The following is a 20,573-nucleotide window of genomic DNA, read 5'->3' as shown; positions in this document are numbered from 1 at the left end:
CCCCACTTGGTCCAAAGGCTTATGCGCGCGCGCGCCCTCTAGGTCAAACCATTTTCTCATGTGGTTCATAGGTCAAACATGATTTGTTCAATTATTCATGCACGAATATGAACATCGACTGATCAAACACAAAAGGATCTGGCCTCCCGCACGTCTCTCTCGTCTCGGAAAGTCCCTGCCTCTGGAGTCTCCTAGATCCAACGCCGCCGGCCCCCTCCTTTCCTGTCTCCGGTGTTCTCGCCGGCGACCGGAAGGAGAGGAGCCACCCGTATGTCCCCATATGCTGTATATTAGTTTTTCTAGTTTGCCTGGATGGTTGTTCGGGAGGAGCTTTTGTTTCTCCCTCGCTCCCTCGTCTTCCTTGCTGTTGTTGCCGTCGGTGAGCTTGCTCTGGCTGCTGTCGTTGAGCTCCCCGTCGCTGCTGCTTGCTGGAGGTCTGAGGTGAGTGCTAATAAAATCTCCTTTTCACCATCAGACCGGATCTGTTCATCGTCGCCCCCGCCAAATGATTGTCATGTATGACTTAATCATGAGTCGTGTTTTGATGAGGGCACGAGGCGATTGGTCTCTCTGCTGGGTTCAGTTCAGATAATCAGACTGTTGTACGAATTTAAAGGCAATCAGATTTTAGCAAACATTATATCAACCTTCTTAGAACTTAACACGTGTCTTGCCAGAACATGGAAATCCTTTAAGCATCAAAGGAAAAAAAAAGTACTAAAACATAGCCATGAGTTTCGAACAGAAGAATAGATCATTGTATTTGTATCCGTATGCTCAGATAATTAATCACATGTTCTACAAATTGACAGTTTCTGACAAGGGGAACTGATAAAGGAAAGAAACAACATATGTGACTTTACACCATAGTAAACAAACCTATTGAATCAAATACAACAGCAGTAGTACCAAAACCTGCCAGTAACTCGAAGAAAGCTGAAAAGAAGAAAAGAGGACTTTGAAGGTCCAAGACCTCTGGCTGCTTCTGATAACTCAAACAGATGATGTTAGCTTCTAGAGTCCCAGGACTGTACCCTTCTTATGTATAATGTTCACAAAGGAATAACGTAATGAAAAATTGTCCATCCTGTAGTCAGAAATGGTGTCCTTAGAGAATAGGAATACTCAGACATGGGCCTTCAGACTTCTAGAAACCCTAGATCTGGAGACGCTTCTCCTTCGATCAGTGAAAAACATGGAGATTACTAATAAGAACACTACAATCGATACTGCCCAGACAGCAATTATCCACATTCTGGAAGATCTGGCCAGTCTCCTTGATCTATGCACAGGTGGTATGGTGGCTGCAGCCCTTTCAACCGTCTTTTCCCTTGCCACGTCCATGGACTCAAATTTTCCTCTATTTCTATTTCTGGATGACTCATGTGCAATTCTCGCAATTTTGTTAGAAGATGTGCTATGGATGGTGCCTATTCGGGGGCAGTTTCGGCGCTTATGGTGCAGGTATAGGGCTTTATTCAAAGCCCTGGCACATTCAATGCTCAGGAGATCCCTTTCTCGTGCATCTAGACCTTCTTGCATGATGGTATCTGGATCAGGTGGTTCAGGAAACTTGGCCCAGCATGTATTTACCACATCAGCATTTCTCCAATCAGCCTTGTCAAAGCTCCAATTACCAACTCCAAATCTCAACCCATAATGGAAAACCTTATATTTAGCTCCAGGTAGTGGAACATAACCTGGATATATCATTATGTCCCTCCTAATGATGTGGCGCAGGTTAATCTGCAAATAAATAATGAATAGGTCACCCCACAAGATAGACAATGAGTAGTGAACGGATGAAATTAAACTTCTATTTTCTTGAAACAAGACAAGTTCGTGCTAAGTGATGCCACCCACACTAATCCTTTTCTAGAATTATTCAAAGCAACTGTTCATACTATCTTTCTAGGAGTGTCTGAGTGGAGCTTGTGATCCTTGGATCAACATATTAAAAAAGTATATAAAAATAAAACTGCACATACCTCAGCTGCTGCAAATGAGTAGCCATACATCTCACTAATCCAGCCAGATGCATATATGTCACCAGTAATGTTTGTTGCATAATGAGCTTTGTCAGCACGAACCTCCTCTGATTTGTGCAGCCAAAGTATAGCAAAACGGCGAAGATCATCTATATGCATGATAATGACACCACCAACCTTGTCACATGCAGAGGGATTGCGAGTGTGTATCTTTGCAAGTATGTTATCACACCCAATGAGGTATCTGATACACATCAAAGGGTAACATTACTACATGGACAAAAAAAATGCTTTAAGTCAACCATAGAAAAAAAAATACAGCATGGCCAAGCACAGGCTACTTTCATGGCACAATAAAGTCTTACTCATAGGGAGTAGAAACAGGATGTCCGAGTTTTGCACCATATTCCCATGGGGTAATGGGGCCTCTCATGATCATGTCAGCATCTAAGATAACAATGAACTCAGCATCAGTCTGCACATGGTTGAGCCAATGGAGAACTGCTGCAGGTTTGTTAATTGCAGGGTACCTAGCAAAAAAACTATGTGAGCAGGTTCTCTTGAACAATTCAGACACTAAGTTAAACTCAGAGGCTATACCAGTCCCCTGTCAATGGATGTCGGCTCATAGATGGAACATAATGTGTTGGAGCAAGGTCATGGCCTTTATAGTTCTTCAAGTCCTCATCCGTACAGCTCAATAAGCGCGTAATGTTACCAGGCTGTCCGCTTAAACGAAAGCTGTGCATGAGCCCAACAGTTTGCCAGTCAAAATATGATGAACATTCGGTGGAGAAAAGGGTGTGTATTTTTGGATATTCACTGTTTGCCTTGGATAATGCAACATGTTGCGTAGTAATTGTGCTGTCAACCTTTTGGCCTTTCCAATACTTTGGCTTTGTAAGCTCTGAAAACCTTCTGCTTTTAAGGAAACTTAGGTATTTTGACCACTGTGCTTTCGGGCACCCAACAGATGCATGATGCAACAAGAGCCCTTCATTCAAGGTATTAATGCACTCTATGCTTAAAAATAAGCCCCGTTTTACATTTGGGTCGGATTCCATCATTTCAACCTATAAATTTTAGCAACACTAATAAATCTTTACCGTACATCTAGCTATAAATGAGCAGGGCCTAAAAATAATCAGAAAGATTGTTTACCTCTCTAGGAAAAGGAGGTGGAGGGAATAAGCGGTTGCAATCATAAACTATTCCATCCTCGTGGTGTTCTAATTTACTGAATGACCAGTTTCCAACTTTAAATGGCAAACCATAATGCAAGATAAGTGGCTCAATGCCAGGTCTTGGAATATAACCTGGGTAGATCATTATATCATCATTTATCTTGTGCCGTAGACCTACCTGTTCATGAGGACCAGATAATGAAGCTATACGGAAGTTTGCAATCCATAGTGTGAAAAATTTTACTCTGTCAAAGACGCATAGTTACAAGACTGGATTCAACTTACTTCTGCAGCACCAAATGCATACCCATACATCTCACTGATCCAACCCATGCCATATATATCCCCAGTAATATTGGTTGACCAATGGGACTTATCCTGCCTCACTTCTTCAGTTTTTGAAAGCCATAGAGGTGCTAGAGCTCTTAAGTCATCAATATGCATGGCGAGAATTCCCCCAACTTTATCACAAAATTCTGGATGCGCAGTATGAAGCTGTGCTAGGATGTTATCACAGCCCTTCAAATATCTAGATAAGAGAAATATAGATTCAAACCAGTTAGAAGCTCAGTATAAATCAGACATTATAATAGTGTACCGAGCCTAAGACTGACAACCAACAGGTAGTGTTGGGACATAAAATGCATATCTAATTGTATTTCTCTGATTAGAAATGTGAAGCAGCACACAGACTTCCTCCTTGACATACTACAACCTTATACAGTGAATTTTCCTCATGTTCTAGTGGGAAAGTGGAATGTGAGTTAGCAAGTTACTATTCCAAACATAAGTAAGACCTTAGTGGAAGGATGAGTGTTAAATGTCTAGAATATTGACACAAAAGAATAATTAGGTGATTTATTGAAGTTCCATCCTTTCCAATTAATTAAGACCATATCAGCACAGAAAGGAGAAAGACAGAATTAAAAGCCAAGCGAGTGAAAACCGTACCCATAATAAGCAGCAAACGGCTTGCCTTTCTCAGCCCCAAGTTCCCAGGGAACAATGGGTCCTCGAATAATCTGGTCAGCATCCAAGATTACAACCCAATCAACATTGTCTGCCTCTGGACTATGCTTTAACCAATGCACCACCCCTGCGGGCTTATTGATGGCCGGGTACCTTCACATGAAAAATGGCAGGATGCCCAATGAGCTCGTTTTCATTTCAAACAAGGAATCTAACTTGAAAAATAGCGATCCCAACCTCTTCAATAGGTGTATCTTTGGGATCTCTCGTTCCAGTTGACTTCTCAGCATTTTATTCTATGACTATCAGTCTATCTCAAACTCCTACCAAATATACTGCTGCAGCCCAAACCTATGAACTTGACTCCCCGTACTTTTACATAATGCTGGAGTTTCACAGATCATTTGGCAATCCATCCAGCAGACTATACCATAAATCAGGGATACGTTCTCAGAAATGCTTCCAAGCAGCCACACTGAAATGGCCATTCCACTTCGAAGCACTACAACTAACTACTCGAGCAGAAATGCCTCTCCAACTTGCGAAAGAGGCAATCTTTATAACCAGTTCTATTTAGCTCTTACAGTTTGGTCGAAGGAAAAAAAATTCCTATAATAGTAAGTGGAGCGAGGAGAAAGGTAATGGTTGTGTATGTGACGGCGAGCGTTACCAGTCGCCGGTGCGTGGGTGGCGGCTGAAGGAGGGGACCTGAAGGGTGTGGCCAATGCGGAGGCCGCGGTAGGAGGGGAGCTGGTCCTCCGCGCAGCTGAGGAGGCGGGTGACGCCTCCGGGCTGCCCCGCCTTGCGGAGGCTGTGGAGGAGCCCCACCGCCTGCCAGTCGAAGTAGTCGCCGCATTCCACCGAGAACAGCGTGTGCAGGCGCCGCCCCTCCCCCACCGCCGCCGCCGCCGATGCCCAGGCCGGGCACAGCAGCAGGAGCGCGGCCGCCACCGCGCCGGAGATCGCCGCCGCCATTGATGGTGGCGTGGCGGATCTCGCGCCCTCGCCACCCGGACGGATCCCGCCTTTGGGCTGACCCCCGGTCTCTCCCATGTGCTTGGCTTGTTGTCCGTTTGTGCGCCCCCGTGTCATCGAGAGTGAGGGCTCCATGAAGTACGCCAAGTCGTCTTGTTGGCGTAAAACTTCTAGCCGTACTGTTATACGCCAACAAGCCATAAGCTCGGAAACATGTAACTAATGCTTTACTTCATGCAAACGGGTTTGCCTTCTCAGCACCTGTCCGAGCTTAGGTAACTATAATCTCAAGTTAAGCCTGCTAGTTGTAAAAATTTCTGTAAATCATGTAGACTGTATAGTTTGCATCTCGTTACTAGGCGATGCAAGAATCAAAGAACTGAAGAAACAGATAATTCAACTCCAGAAATTGCAGTTCGTCATAGCTATCATGTGCTAAGCGTCATGAGAGGCAACGTTCTCCTTCGGCATCACAGACCACAAAAAGGAAACAAGAATTCAGATCATGACCATAAACGCAGAACGTTGACCGATCACGCTTAGCAACCAGTCCTCAGATTGAGCTAAGCCTTCAACATCTTATCGACCCTATCAAGCTAAGCAAGTCTTCAGATTGAGCTAAATCTTCGACATCATATCAACGTAGCATGGCATAGATTGTTTTTTGTAGAAGATAGCCTTTTAATGTTTAGGAGACATTGAAAAGAATGAGATCTGGTATTGACCGTCAGAGTTATTGAGCAAATTACTGAAAGAGTCCACAAGCTAAGGATTTATGCAAAGCAGTCAGCTTCATGCATTTTAAGGTGGTAATTCCAAGATTAACTATTAAATAGGATATACTGAATTTTTCAGACCTATCGCTTTATGTGATCCAGATATATCACATTTCCACTGTGAAAGCAGTTAGATTTTTAGAATCATGATAACCGATGTCAGTAGCTTTGGCGGTGATATCCTGCGTTACAACTGATATCAGCAATCTTCCACTTTTTCATGGTTTCCATGACATTCAACGTTCATCGGAAGTATAGATTTCCGTCCAGCCCGAGGCCTATGGGCCGGCCTACGGCCTCTTTTTTTGGCCCAGCACGGGCACGGCCCAACACGAAGTTAATCGGGCCCGAGCCAACCCAGCATGGGGCTCATGCTGTGCTTGGGCCGACTCCTCGGCACGTGGGCCGGCCCGGCCCAACACGTTTAAGTCGCGGCCCGATCAGGCATATGGGCCAGCCCGGGCACGGGAGGCCTGCTAAGGCCCAAGGAGCCCGAGCGGCTCGGCGTATATAACGCCCGAGCGCCGGCCGGGCCCCGAAACCCTAGCGCCCCGCCCTCCATTCCTTCCTCGCCCTCGCCCGCGGCCTCTTCACCTCCCTCGCGCTTGCGCCCTCGTCTTGCCGCCCGGCCGCCGTCGCTGGTGTAGATCCGCAGCTGCCCTCGCCTCCTCCGCCTCTTATCGCCTAGAACCGATGTTCCCCTCCCTTCTTCTCCCCCTCTGCTCACCTGATCTAGCTCCTCGATGGTCCCTCCTCGCCTCACACGCCGCCTCCCGAGGCCCAAGCCGCGCTCCAAAACCCTAGCGCCCCCGCCCCACCGCCCCGCCCCCCGTTCCTTCCTCGCCCGCGGCCTCTTTGCCTCCCTCGCGCCCTCGCCCGCTGGCCGCGGCCTCTTTGCCTCCCTCGTATCGCCGCCGTCGCCGGTGTAGATCCGCCGCTGCCCTCGCCTCCTCTGCCTCTCCTCGCCTAGATCCGGTGTTCCCCTCCCTTCTCCTCCTCCTCTACTCGCCGGATCTAGCTCCTCAATGGTCCTCCTCGCCTCCCACGCCGCCTCCCGAGCCGCGGTCGGCCAAATCCAACGCTCCTCGACGCTGCCTGATCCAACGCCGGCAATCCTTCTCCTCCCTCTCCTGTGGCTGGTGAAAGGGATTGAAAAAGGGGAAGGCGGGGAAGGCCGAGAGGCGGCGAGCCTCGTGTCGCCTCCTCGTCTCCTCTGCTCAGTGTCAAATCATCTCCCCCTCTCTTGTTTTGTTGCTTCTTGCCCTTCTTCGCCTTCCTCTTCTCCAGTCCCCATCTCCCTCTCCTAGTCTCCGGTGAGGTCGTCGATGGCAACTCCGGTGCTCCAACCACAGGTAACTCCGGTTCTCTTCTCTTTTTTTTTCCTTTCATGTTTCATTTGTAACTGACTTCTTTCCCTGCTCTGCCTCTGTCGCTCTTTCTTCTTGCGCAGGCCATCGAGGGATCGGAGGTCGGCGATGGCCAATAATGACCCGTCGTCCCACAACTATGAGTTGCGGGCGATGGGTCTTCACGGAGACGATGAGGACGACCTAGCTGCAGATGTAGAGGAGTTGTTTAGCAGCAACACCGGACGATGACCATCGACCTAGATGCAGACATCCTGGGACTTCCTCACGGGCCATTTGCGCAGCCGGCCGGCTCTGAGAGCGTGAGCACCGGCGCTGCCAGTGGCAGTGGCGGCTCCGAGAAGAGGAGGTCGTCCACATCTAAGGTGTGGAAGGACTTCGAGGAGATCTATGAGGTAATCGACGGTAAGGAACGCCAAACTGGTGCTAAATGTAGACATTGTAAGAAAGATTTCACTGGTAAATTCACCTATGGTACTGGCCACTTGCTTAGGGTGTGTTTGGTTCAGCTGTGAATTTCTGAAAATCTGATTTCTGGAATCAGCTGTGGGAAAGCTGCTGTGAGCTGACAGCTGTGGGAAAGCTGAAAGCTGTTTGGCTGAAACAACTATCAGCTGTGGATTTCTGTAAGAAATGTCTGTTATGCCCCTGATATCCCATAAGGCTATTTATATGCTAATTAATCACATGGATATGTAGATGACCGTTTTGGAAAGGAAATATTCATATTTGTTAATATTTGACATATATAATAGTTCATGTTTGCTAATTAATTGCGAATGTCTCATAACCCGACATGTCCAGGCACTCAAACTCCTCTAGGCAATCAAGAAACATTATTATCGCAGAGGTAGACATATCTGAACTTGGTATCGGGCTTCTTTAGCTGAGGAAGAGAGTTACAGCTTAGCAATAGATTGATGTATCAACATAGCAATATCTCATAAAGATACTTGTGTGGTACATCAATTTTATTCTAAATAGGCATAATAAAATTTAGAATATCTGGACAGAATTGATTTTGGAGTTCCTTTTGTCAATGGTCCGCATATGGTATTCGCATGTAAATCTCTTAGAACAGACGTCTTCGAGCTCATGTATGACATTCATCTTGGTATATACAGCAATAAAGAAGTTGATATAGAGATAGCTTAGCTAAGGTCTTAGTATTTATCAGTTGTACAGTTTGGTCAAAATGGAGAAGAAAAAAGATCCATGAGCTCCCAATAATTTATGCTAACTTGATTCTACCTCAACCTTCCTCTCAAATCTTATTGGAATAGCAGGGAGAACAGACAGGTGATGAACTCAATGCTGAGATCCCATTGGAAGAACCGCTCTGCCCCCGTCGCCTGCCGCCGCCACGCTCGCGCTCGCGCCGCGCCGAGCCGCCTCCGCGTCACGCTCGCCCGCGCCGCGCCGAGCCGCCTCCGCGTCACGCTCGCCCGCGCCGCGCCCACGCCCACGCCCGCGCGCGCCCGCGCGCTCGCCAGGCCAGGGCCGGCGCGGGGGCCAACCAGGCTAGGGGCGCCGCTCGGGGAAACGAAGCCGGGGGCACGGGGAAGAACCGGTCCCGGGGCGCCGCCGCAGGGATCATCGCCGGCCGGAAGCGCCTGGCCGCCGGAGTTGGGCCTGGATGGGGTGGCCGAAGGAGGGAGGCGCCGTGGTGGGGGAGGCTGAGAGAGCGCCACGGTGGGGGAGGCCGGAGAGGGCGCCACCGGAGATTGGTGCCGGCAGCCGAAGTGCCCCTGGCCGTGATGGTGGTGGGCGACGGCTGCAGGTCGAACTTCGATGGGAGCGTCGGTGGGGAAGAAAGGGAGCGGAGAAAATAGAAAAGCGAACTGGTACGCTCCTTAACGAGTGGCAGGCGGGTAAATAGCAGCTGGAATCGGCTGAAATCTGGGGGTCACGCCGATTTTGCGTTGCACTACGGGAATCGGCTGATTCCTGGGAATCGCTTTGTCCGTTTCCGCCCTTTGGTTGCGATCACCGATTCCTCAACGCGAATCTGGATGCCGAAGCCAAACCAAACGGACCCTTAGGCACATTCTTATATGCCCTATTTTAAAAGGTCATTCTGCCATGGCTCAATCTCAGCTTAAGTTTAATCCTGATGGCTCTGTTCGCACTTGGGAGTATAATCCTGATGTTGCTCGTACTCAGTTGTGTAGGTTGATTGCACGCTTTGACCTGCTTTATGCATTGGTGAAACTGATGCTTTCGAAGAGTACATAATCCTAGATTTTGCCGTACAACCACTGGAGATTTTGCTAAGTACTTTAATGATCATCGTGCACACAGCTTGTTGAGAGTTTGAAATCGGTATCCTCTGTTGCTTTTACTTCTGAAATCTGGTCTGGCAATGCTAAGAAGTATTATCTTAGTGTGGTTGCTCACTATGTGAATATTGATCGGCAATTAGAGAAAAGGGTTATAGGTCTTAGGCTGATTGATGTGTCTCACAATGCTGAGAATATTGCTCAGCGTATTACTTCTATTTTTGCTGATTTTGGATTAACTAATAAAATATTCTCTCTGTTACATTAGACAACGTTGCTGCTAACACTAGCCTTATTAATCAACTAAATCCTATCTTGTCTGATTATGTTGATAGCTTGTTTGTGCATCAGAGATGTGCTTGTCATATCATCAATCTTATTGTTAAGGCTAACCTTGATGTGTTTAGGCCTACGTTGTCTGCATTTAGAACTGCTATATCATTTTTAAATTCATCTAACCAATGCATTGCTGCATATAAATCATATTGTATTGCTGTTAATGCAAGATCTTAGAAGTTTGGCTTAGATATGGATATGAGATGGAATTCCACTTATCTCATGCTAAAACATGTCTTGCCCCATAAGAACTTATTCTCTATTTTTATCATTACTAATCATCCTTTGATTGATGGCTAGCCACTCTTAACAGAACAACATTGGTACGTGGCTAAAAATATATTTGAAATTCTTGAATAGTTCTGTGATTCCATTGTTGTTCTCTCTAGTGTTTATTATCCCATATCTCCATTAATATTTCATCATGTTCTTGAGATAGCTAGCCATCTGAATAATTATGAAAATGATAGAGATTTAAAAAATGTTGTTACTCCCATGAAAGATAAGTTTTTACAATATTGGTGTGATATTTCTATGCTTTATGCATTTGTATTTATATTGGATCCTAGAACTAAGATGAAAGGTTTTAGCAATATTTTTAGACTTTTGTCTCAGCTTAATGGTAATGATTACTCCTGCTACTTAACTGAGGTAAGGGCTAAACTATCTGTTGTTTTTGGTGAGTATGATGAAAAATTTGGTGATGTAAGGTTGTAAAGGGCTGCACAACCAAACCCTACAGGTAAGAAAAGGACCGCTTGGAGTAAGATCTTTGGGGGTGATATTTCTGGCTCTAGTTCTGCTAGTGCTAGTGCTAATGCTGCTGGTCTTGGTGATGGTCTTGGTGGTCCTTCCTCCTTGCATTGGAGATCATCTGCTAGTGCTTTGCTGCAGGCTGCTACTTCTGTTGTGTAACCCCCGCGTTTTTATCTTATTTAAATTGTATTACCAATCACTCGCTTAAAAATCTTTTAAACCTTTTCCGCCGCTCGAGCTCCCGAAGCCCGCCTCTCGATTTTCCGCCATCCCGACATCGCGCAGTCTCTTCCTCTTTTTCCGCGGAGCCGCCCGTCCCTTTTCCTTTTCCACCGGCCCCGCCGTCCCGTCGCATCACCATCGTTTCGCGGTCGGCCGCGTGCGCCTGCCCGGCCGCGATCGTCAGTGCCGCGCGCGTGTCCCCTCTTTGCTTTTCTCATATTTTATTCAAATCCATTTTATTTCTCTCTTCTAATTCTACCGCTTGCTTATTTAAATTGTTGAGCTACTGTGTGAAAATTTAAAATAATTTTTTTTCTTTTTTCTTATTTAAATGAGCACATGCGTGCTGCCTCCTCGAGCTCCTTGCGCGCACGCGCGGGCCAGCGCACGACTCGCAACTGCCCTGTTGTTGGCTGTGCACACGCGCTCGCATCGCGCCGCCCACGTCACGCCACGGCCGCTGCTGCTCACTGTGCCGTTGCGTGCTTGCTACCCGTGCACGCCAAGCCGGCGTGCGATCCACTGCTGCGCCGACCCGTCTCCGTCCCGTCCCCCTCGCAGCTTGCACCTTATCCCCGAGCGTCCCGGCCGCTATTAATGGTGAGGTTCCTGTACTGCCTGTGACCCTCCCATGCCGGCCATCTCCCCTCTCCCTCTCGGCCTATAAATCAGCCCCCGAGCCGCCCCTCACTCCGCCCACGCCGCCCCAGCACCTTCCCTCCTCTACCTTGCGCTGCAGCTCGCCGCCGCCGCTCACCATTGCCGGCCACCACCCATCTCCGTAGATAGCCCTCCGTAGACCGTCTCCGCACGAGGTGAGGGCCGGAATCGGACCGCCTCGGCCTCCTCTCCATTTTCCCCTCCTCCCCGGGCGTCGCCATGCACCTGGGGGCCGGCGCCCATGGCCTGGCCGCCCCCCCCCCCATCCTACCGTTCCCCTCCCCCTCCCGTTCTGTCTCAAGGAAGAAGAAAGGCAGACTTGTGCATAACCCCCTACACTTTTCCTTCTTATGCAGTCCGCAGCTCTCTACCTCCCTCTCTCAAATATTTAATTAGAACTCCTTCTATCTCTTTATTTCATTACAAATAGGTCCTCATCCTTTTAAACTACTCCCTAAATGACCTTTTAACTCATCAGTTCATGCGACATTTTGTTCCGAATTGATTTCAAACTCCACCACGCATCATCTCCAAATATTTTCTTCAAGTCTCAGGATCCACATCCAACAAATATAATAGTCTTCTCTATTTTTTTTAATCGAAGCTCTCTATTTTCCTCTTTTTTTAAGCTCGTCGGTGAACTTTGTTTTTATTGTGTGATTGTTTGTGTGTCGTAGCCGACAGTGTGACTGAGGAGGAGCAGTATCGCGAGCCGGAGCCCGAAGACCCGTACCTCGAGGAGGAGCTTCCGGAAGGCTTTGAGGATGGCAAGTCCAATCCCATCCTTTGATGCATATTTATCCTAGTTTTATAAACACAACCTATTGGCTTATTGTGTGGGCAACGGCTTAGCTTAAACCCCAGTAGTTGTTCTGCTAGCCAAAAGGAGAGCTGGTGAACAACGGGAGATAATGGAGAGGGAATACGATTTGTGTGAGTTACGTCCCAGTTATGACTTTGTTGATAGGTCATTAACCCCATGGTTGCTTCCGTGTTGGCTAGTTAGATTCAGCTAAGGTGGGTAACAGCTTTGTTAGGATCCGCAGCGACAGTAAGGTGTTCGTAGTGCGGTACCCAACTTGTGGGTAAAATGTACAACCTCTGTAGAGTGTAAAATCTATTCGAATAGCCGTGTCCACGGTATTGGACGAGTTACCGCATGATCACTTCAATAGACATTTTGGGATGGTTGGTTTTGTGGCGTGAGTTGTTTTGAAAGTGTCCGGCAGTTGTGCCGTGAGCTACTGTGGATGTGGAGTCCGGTAGCATTAAAACTTGGATCCTTTGTGTAGGATCAACCCCACTTATTATTCAATTACTGCAGAAATGTTTTGAGAAAACTCTTTTATTAAATGAACCCTTGCATGTGTAAAACTTTGCTTTATCGCAAATGAACCCTAGCCTTATCCTTGATATATCCTGTGCATGATCTTTATTATCCTCTCTCCGTGGGTGTAGTTGGACTTGTTGAGTACGTATGTACTCATTCTTGCCTAGTTTTTACAGAGGAGGATCCGAACTTCGTTCCTGAAGATGTCGAGTAGGTCGCCGTCCTGTACCCAACCTTGTCTGTGGTTCAGGGTCTCCACAGGAAGCTTACCATGGCGCAAGACTCTGATATTAGCTTAGATTTTGTTGGTACTTTAGTTTGGCTTTTAGTCCTTATGTTGTCCCTCTTGATAGTGGCGCTTCAGTGCCCGCTACCTCGACGGTTTGTACGATAATGAACCATCTGATGTAATAAATGTGTTATCAGCCTCTTGGGACTGATATTTGTATCACATTTGGTCACCTCTGATGAGGGGACGCTTCATGGTGCTTTTCTAACTTCTGCTTCTGAACTTTCTGCCTACCTAGATAGTGATACTATTAACCAGTACGATGATGAATTCAACCTTTTGAACTGGTGGTATGAGCATAAATTATCATATCCTATTCTTTCAATCCTAACTAGAGATGTTATGACTGTGCCTGTTTCTACAATATCATCAGAATGTGCTTTTGGTACTACTGGCAGAATCATCGAGGAGCGGTGATGGCGTCTGGGCTCTGAGATGGTGGAGATGGTGGCTCTTGTGAAGGATTTGGATTTGGAGCTAGAATATGCAAGACTTCAGCATGCTGTGGAGGATCAAGAACTTGAAGAATCTTTTTAGAACTTGTTTCTTGATGAAGAATCTATCTAGTGTGGTGGTGTAATGGTGTGGACATGTGGTCCAGAACTTGAACTTAAACTTGAACCGATGTTGATTTACTTGAACAATTTAGAGTTGGCTATACTCTTTTTTTCTTTGTAGAGTTTTATCCTTACAAGGTGTGAGGTTTTACCTACAAAGATTTTTAATGGGCAGCAAATAAAATAGCTCAAGTTAATATTTGTTGTCCTTTTCATATTTGTGAATGTGTATGTTTGAATGCTTAATGCTTTGATATTTGGATGTCTATGTGCATATGTATGTTTGAATATGTATGTGTCAATGAAAGTTTTTGAATTTGAGAATGTGTTGATATTTCAATAAATTTCTAGTCAAAATTTAAATTTTCATGGATTGAAGGGTTCATGTCTATATGGCCTCACGTGCTGGCACGGCCCGCACAGCCCGTATAGACAATCGGCCCGGCCCGGCATGGATAATAGGCCTGCGTGCCATACCTGGGCCGAGGCCTCGGCACGTGGGCCAGCCCTGCCTAGCACGATTAAATAGTCGGGCCAATCATGCCGGGCCGAGTTGGGCCCGGACCGTGCCGTGCCGGGCGGCCTGAATGGCTAACTATAATCGGAAGCAACCGGTCCTGTTGATGCAGCAGTAACCCAGTACCAGTGATGGCCCAGTTTAAGTTGAAGAACTAGTCTCTAGGCAAGCTAGTCCGCATATAAATTCTGCATACAACTGTATCACTATCACCTTCACCTATGTAATTCTTTCATGTTAGATTGGCAAATAACTTTACAATCTGCAGCCTGTGCAGAATTCTCTTCACTTATACAAATAGTTTCCTGTGAATATCATAAGCCTAACATATTGTATGCAATGCAGCATCAGGGTTAGACCGTCAGTTGTGCAAGGCAAAGATTTGACAATCTTCATATATAGTTTCGAAGATCATCGTAAAGGGTATATAGTATAATCACTGTGCCATGACACAATCTATAATACAGACAATTACCAAAAGTGGAGAGACTACAAATTAAATCCTTCCACCACAGGATCAAGTTAGATCACTATAGCCCTACAGGAGGCGCTACACGGGAACATACCAAAGAACATCATCCTTCCTCACAGAAAGACATGGTCGAAAGATGGGAGCAGCTGTGGCATTTATGCAAATAGGCATCCGTCTAGCAACGGGAACTCCATTATTTCACTACTAAGCTCTGGATCATCGTACCAGTTATTCTGCAGTCCATGTAGCATCATTGCATCATTACACTGAAATAAATCAATGCCATTGAGTCCAAGTTGATAGCCGGAAAGGTCATCAGGTAGACAAGCCAAATCGGTACCGCATATGGTACTCGCCTCTTCAGAAGTAAGCAAAGGGGCTTGGTTCCTTGCCTGGTCAAAATGACAATCTTTACCACTGGACAACCCCTCCACACTGGAAAACTTTTGGTCAATGTTAGTTGAAGTAACAACACTGTCACTAAGTTGAGCAGAAACTGAATCAACTGTACACGTCAATGCAGGTGATAAGGACTTCATACAGCCAAGAAGATCTGGTTTTACATCTGAGAAGTCTCTGACATCCCCCTCCATACTGCAACTCATCGATACCAACGGTGGTGGGGCATATAGATGACCAGGGGTGATTGGGTGCTCTAAGTCTGGTTTGGGCAGGCAAGAATAGTCTCCTAGCAGGTCGCATCGCTCATGGTTATGTTTTGGGTACTGCATGAACTGCTTTGGTGGCACACTTCCACTCCAGGACTGACATTCCAAGATCATGGTTTCTGATGGCTTCCTGTCTTGATTCAGTGGCATTCTTTCAAAAGATAGCACCCCACCTAAAGGTGAAGCGCTGGTGACATTCTGAGGGTCAATAACATCACTTACTGGGGTTCTATTTTTATCTGGCACCTTCAAGGGCACCACAATCTTCGTGTCCTCCAAATGAGGATCGAGCATGTTGCTCTGAGCTTGGATCTTCTGAGAACTATGCTGAAATCCATTGGCACCATTGCCAGGTTGCTCTTGGAAGGAGTTTCGAAGGTTAAGGTTATCTGATGGTCCCTTGTGACTGAAATCTTGCCTAGCAGCACCCATTATCCTTTCCTCATTCTGCTTTTGCAACCTACTCAAGTAGAGCCGATATTTCTGCATATAAAAATAAATCAACTTAGGACACTCGACAGTGCAAGCATCAGACGAGGTTAATACTGGAAAACATCTATAAATTCTAGGGCTTATAAGGATGTAAAACTTGAATTCTAAGTATTGAATTACATGGTCTATTTCAAACTTTGTTTGGCCTTTAAACAAAATCTCGAAAGTCTTTATATTTCAGGCTTCAAGGATGAACTTTTATTTTTGAAAGAGAACTGGCAGGAGTTCTGTCGTTCATGTATTAATAAAGCAGAGGATGAACGTACAAAATGTTTGGAATAAAAGGCTTCATTGATTTCATTGTACGTTGGGGATGCAAGTAATGTTGCAAAGAAGTTTTCAGAGGAAGCTGCTAGATTACTAAGTTACAAGAGTTAGCCCAATGAATCACACAATCGGAGCTTTTCGATGAAGATGAGTAGGCTAAGAGTATGCCATGTCAGAGCTCATCAGCAACCAGCATAGGATCCAGTTTTCTAGGGAATAGAACATTAAAAAAATGTTACTGTTTGAATATGATATCTGTCGTACCTGAAGATGGCTGGCTACATTCTCCCTTGTCAGGCCAGGAACATTCATTAGGTCCAGTATTTTCTTTGGCCCAACTTCTGCAAGACAACAATAATTGCAATTGCGAATTGGCATCATGCAAAATTTATAAATTCAGGAAGGAAGGTGCAATTATCATTATTTTTAGAGGACTCACTGTCAAATCCAATTTGGTTCACCGCATTTACGAATTTCTGATGAAGGTCAACAGACCAGACAACTCTAGCCTTCTTAACAGTAGCACCATCACTCGAGTCCTGATCTGTGTTGTCCTTATCGACATCTTTTCTCTTCCTCATGGTATCAGAGTCAGCTCTCATAAATAGGCCCCTCTCTTCCAATCCTTCACAACCATTTCTGAATATTTGGAGATCGTCACAGAAGTCATTACCTTCGATCTCTTTCACCTCATGCATTTTCTTCCTATACACGTGTTGCCAGATGTTCCTAAGTTCCTTCATTCGAACAGGCTTGAGGAGATAGTCACAAGCACCGTGCTGGACACCTTTCATCACCCTACTTGTTTCTCCATCGATGGACATCACTGTGAAAACAGATTGGAGCAATTTGGTATTTTGAGAATAGATATTCAAACAAGTAGAACATTTTGTGATATTCACATGTTCTCTGAAACTTGCAGGAAGACAGATTTTGGTGTTGAATACTAACTTATAACAGGAAGATCCATCTCGAGTCCAATGTGCTCGAGGAGCTTGAAACCATCCATGTCAGGCATGTTGACATCACTTATTACGATGTCAAACTTGTTTCTCCTCTCCCGGAGAATTTGGAGAGCAACACTGGCTAAACCGCATGTGGTGACTGCAGGGAAATAACTACTTTAGTCTCAGTACAGGATGATTCTTGATTATAAATCATAAATATGGATGCATGCATGCACCATGATTTTGGTTGAAAGTGAGATGGATACCATTCGATTATTAATAGCAATAAAACTTGTAAAAAAACAGACCATTCAATAGTAGTGATAACCGATAATAGGTCTGCCAAACAGACTAAAAATCTTGTCCAAATGAAATAAAATTGTCTGTGAAAGCCAAATATGATACGCTTGTTGGGTAAGTTATCGAAAATATACTTCTTCCAAAGCCAGTTACGGTGCCATAAAAATATAGCAAATAAACAGTCTGTACCCTGCAGCACTGTAAAGTAAGAAGATAAGGCACGAAATAGAATATATTTCTAAACTCTGGTGCTTAAATTACACACAGGTGGAACTAAGTGCTTTACAGATACACAAGTCATCGATCTAAAACAGTGACGAAATGAAGATAACTTGATAGTGAAGCAGGTTTAAAATGCCTCTGTTGCTCCATGTTTCACCATACGAAAGGAGGAATCTAATGGATTAGGCCGATACTCATAAAGTTGGTGCCACACGATTTGAGAAACTATATCCAAGGCAGAAATACCTCCTGTGTGAGCAATCACGATTACTTCACGTGTACTAGCATACAAGCAAAAACAAGACGATAAAAGAAACCCAAAAGTGGGAAAACTGATGTGTCATATATCTGTATAAGGAAACTCCCCGAAGAACCTAAGCAGCCAATCACCTTAATCAAGAACCTTTATCCCCACCTGAACCTGAACCAACAAGGGCTTGGCGAAAGGAGACTACTACTTATCAGAACGTACTCGCAACACAGGCACGGGATGTCACAGATCATCCACTACGTAATTGCAACGAACACTAGGCGTGGGTGCGTGAGCGGAGCACGCGATCTCCCACCCTTCCTGTTCCCAATCCGATTTATCCATCAAACTGAAGAACCAGGGAGCTAGTAAAGCAGAGATTCCAACCTTCGTAGGAACACTTCCTGAGCATCTTCTCGAGGATCTTGAGCCAGGTCGGGTCGTCGTCCACGACGAGGACGCGCAGCCCGTAGGGGAACGCGGTGGCGTCGGCCAGGGCCATGCCGCCGCCTACGCCTAGGCCACCCCACCTCCGCCTCCGGCCGCCTGCTCTCGCGGCAGTGGGGGGGTGAAGTGGGGAGTGGGGGAGCAAGAAGGCAGGGGAGCCCGGGGGGGAGCTTTAAAAAGCGGTTAAAAAGGGCGCAGCGGGGAAGTGGAGGCGGAGGAGGCCGCCGATAAATATTGGCGCCCGTTGGTTAACTAACTTTATTCCCTTCCTCCACTGTGCCCGCCGAGACGACGGTACGCGTCCCTGTCTCCCTCCCTCGCGTCGTCGCGGGGCAAATGGTGTTGCTTTGGAATAACAGCTCGGCTCCGCGAGCGGAAGTGAGTCGCCACCGGTCTTGATCGAGTGGAATATGAACTAGCAAGTGCCAGGCTTCACTCCCTTTTTCTGGTTGGGAAAAATGGTTACTTATGCATAATGCATGTAGCTCAGTAGCTGTGTATTCCTTGTTTTTTTTCTTTCGCAAAAGAAGAACAGAGAGAAGCTATTCCTTGTTTTGATTTTTTTCCCCTTTCCACTCAATAAGGCAGAGAGAGTTCAAGAAAAATACTTATGTTTGCAATGGTTAATTAGAAGATTCGCCTCTCATATAATTGGGCAAGCAATAACGATCTTTCACCCGCCGAGACTAGTCGTGATTCATGTAGCAAACACTGACGAAAAGATACTCTCTAGTGGCGTGAAACTTTGAGATTTTCAGGTCAAAGCTTGCACCTTTGAGCAAAGCACAGGTGCCATTCCGTTTGTTTTCATCTCTCCCTCCCCCCTCGACCTCGATGCGTCCATGTCCATCATCCTTCCCCCTGGCCCTGGTGGTGCCTGCCAGTCTTGTCAGGGCGAGATGAGAATTTCCCCCGACAAGCGAAACCTGTCGGTCGGATCGTGGCCACCAGCGGGAAGCCGGCACCACCACGCGCGTCCCGAATCAAGCCTCCATTTGGTAACCTGGAAAGGCCGCGCCGCTCACATCCGACGAGCATGAACTGCTATGCTAGTCCATACCCGGCCGCTGATCGCGTCGTGTGGCCAGCGGCCCCCGGCGCGGCGGAAAAGCGCCGCCCGGCCGACGACGCCCTGGCTGTCAGGCTGTCACCGGCCGGCGCGTGCGCGCGACCGAGGATTCCAAGCCCGACGTGGAGCCGTACCCGCCGGAGCCACAGGAATCCGGAACTTGCAGTGGTCTCGTAGGCGCGGACCACTCACGTGTAGACACCGCGCGCCCGGCGACGTCGCTGTTCATCAGTTCCCTCCGCCGGGTCGGCCAGCCACCACACACTAGCGCGCGCGTCGTCGCACCTCCATGTCAAAGCCCCCGCGCGCGTTTACCAGAGCGCGGAACGCGACGGCCGGGGGCCCCCGGCCCCCACGCGGCCACGCCATTCGGGGAAAGGCGACGGGATCGGAGCACCGCGGCCGGCCGCCGGTACGAACGAACCAGCGAGCCCCACGCTTCCGCATGCACCCGATGCGCGCGGCGCGTACCAATACAGGCGCCCGCAGCCATAGCCGGGGTCGCGCGGCGCGCGGCGAGTGGTGGAGCGGCGGCTTTGCGCCAGATGCCCCCGCGCCGCGCCGCACGAGTAAAAGGCGGTGCGCGCTTGCAACGCACGGGCCAATGCACAAGAGACAGGGCGGTGATCCCCCGCCCGCGGCGCGCGCATCCGCCGCACACGTGCCGCGCCGACCCCTGGCTGTGGTGGTGGTGGGGAGGGCGCTCGGCGATGCTGCCAGCCGCAGACGCGAGGCCCCGCGCGCGGCCGGGCCGGGGTGGGGGAGGAATTGGAATGTGCTCCTTCTCGTGGGCGCGGGGCCCCGGGGCAGCCGAGCACGAACCAAAAGCTAGGCCGGTGCGCGCCCAACGTGGAAAGGAAGCACCGGGCGCCTAAAATATGTGCGCGGGTGGCCAGTGGGCGAGCCATGCGAATGTTCCTTCGTTCCCGCGAGCACTCGCGTCGTCGCCGGAGCCCAAAGCCACCACCACCCCTCCCTGCCCGTGCTCGCAGCAGCTAGCGGCAGCGACGAGTCATCGGGAGAGGCGCGAATCCCACCGCGGCCGGAGCGGGTGGATTCCCTCAGAATTCCGGTGGCAATAATGCGCCCGGATGGTTGTACTTGGGGGCGTGATTAGCATCGGCGTCTGATGAGTGTCGCCGGAAAGCTTGAGGGCTTTAAGGCCCCCCCCTTTTCCGGTGGGTTGTAACGCAGCGCACGGGCGGGCGGGCAGGACAAGCTTACTAGTGGGGGA

The 20,573-nt window shown here is 47.8% G+C and overlaps 2 protein-coding genes across 3 annotated transcripts; both read right to left on the bottom strand.

The window, feature by feature from the left end:
* Positions 1 to 735: 735 nt before the first annotated feature.
* LOC112891844 (peptidyl serine alpha-galactosyltransferase) lies at positions 736 to 5,189 on the bottom strand. 2 transcript variants are annotated; one of them, XM_025958828.1, is made up of 8 exons: positions 4,812 to 5,189; positions 4,124 to 4,294; positions 3,458 to 3,701; positions 3,150 to 3,350; positions 2,589 to 3,061; positions 2,354 to 2,518; positions 1,989 to 2,232; positions 736 to 1,746 (listed from the first exon to the last, which is right to left on the bottom strand). In XM_025958828.1, the coding sequence occupies exons 1-8, from the start codon at positions 5,114 to 5,116 to the stop codon at positions 1,126 to 1,128; spliced, it is 2,424 nt and encodes an 807-aa protein (XP_025814613.1). In that variant the 5' UTR covers positions 5,117 to 5,189; the 3' UTR covers positions 736 to 1,125. The 2 variants fall into 2 exon arrangements, with proteins under 2 accessions (XP_025814613.1, XP_025814615.1); XM_025958830.1 differs by lacking the exon at positions 4,812 to 5,189 and adding an exon at positions 4,379 to 4,759.
* Positions 5,190 to 14,832: 9,643 nt separating this feature from the next.
* LOC112894296 (two-component response regulator ORR26) lies at positions 14,833 to 18,595 on the bottom strand. Its single transcript, XM_025961953.1, has 5 exons — positions 18,211 to 18,595; positions 17,056 to 17,208; positions 16,544 to 16,930; positions 16,369 to 16,445; positions 14,833 to 15,828 (listed from the first exon to the last, which is right to left on the bottom strand). Exons 1-5 carry the CDS (start codon positions 18,323 to 18,325, stop codon positions 14,833 to 14,835), a joined length of 1,728 nt encoding a protein of 575 aa, XP_025817738.1. The 5' UTR covers positions 18,326 to 18,595.
* Positions 18,596 to 20,573: the final 1,978 nt, after the last annotated feature.

This window comes from Panicum hallii, chromosome 5 (assembly GCF_002211085.1).
Source record: "Panicum hallii strain FIL2 chromosome 5, PHallii_v3.1, whole genome shotgun sequence".
Lineage (NCBI taxonomy): Eukaryota > Viridiplantae > Streptophyta > Magnoliopsida > Poales > Poaceae > Panicum > Panicum hallii.
Note: the sequence above shows the minus strand (reverse complement) of the source record. Positions and strands in the feature narration are given on the sequence as shown.

Excerpts from the sequence above, each read along its gene's own strand:
- LOC112891844 (XM_025958828.1), bottom strand. The coding sequence starts at position 5,116 with ATGGCGGCGGCGATCTCCGGCGCGGTGGCGGCCGCGCTCCTGCTGCTG. Across the intron at positions 4,295-4,811 it reads CACCCACGCACCGGCGACTG|GTACCCGGCCATCAATAAGC; the intron begins GTAACGCTCGCC and ends TTTCATGTGAAG. Across the intron at positions 2,519-2,588 it reads CATCCATTGACAGGGGACTG|GTACCCTGCAATTAACAAAC; the intron begins GTATAGCCTCTG and ends TTTTTTTGCTAG.
- LOC112894296 (XM_025961953.1), bottom strand. The coding sequence starts at position 18,325 with ATGGCCCTGGCCGACGCCACCGCGTTCCCCTACGGGCTGCGCGTCCTC. Across the intron at positions 16,931-17,055 it reads GATGGATCTTCCTGTTATAA|TGATGTCCATCGATGGAGAA; the intron begins GTTAGTATTCAA and ends CTGTTTTCACAG. Across the intron at positions 15,829-16,368 it reads ATGTAGCCAGCCATCTTCAG|AAATATCGGCTCTACTTGAG; the intron begins GTACGACAGATA and ends TTTTATATGCAG.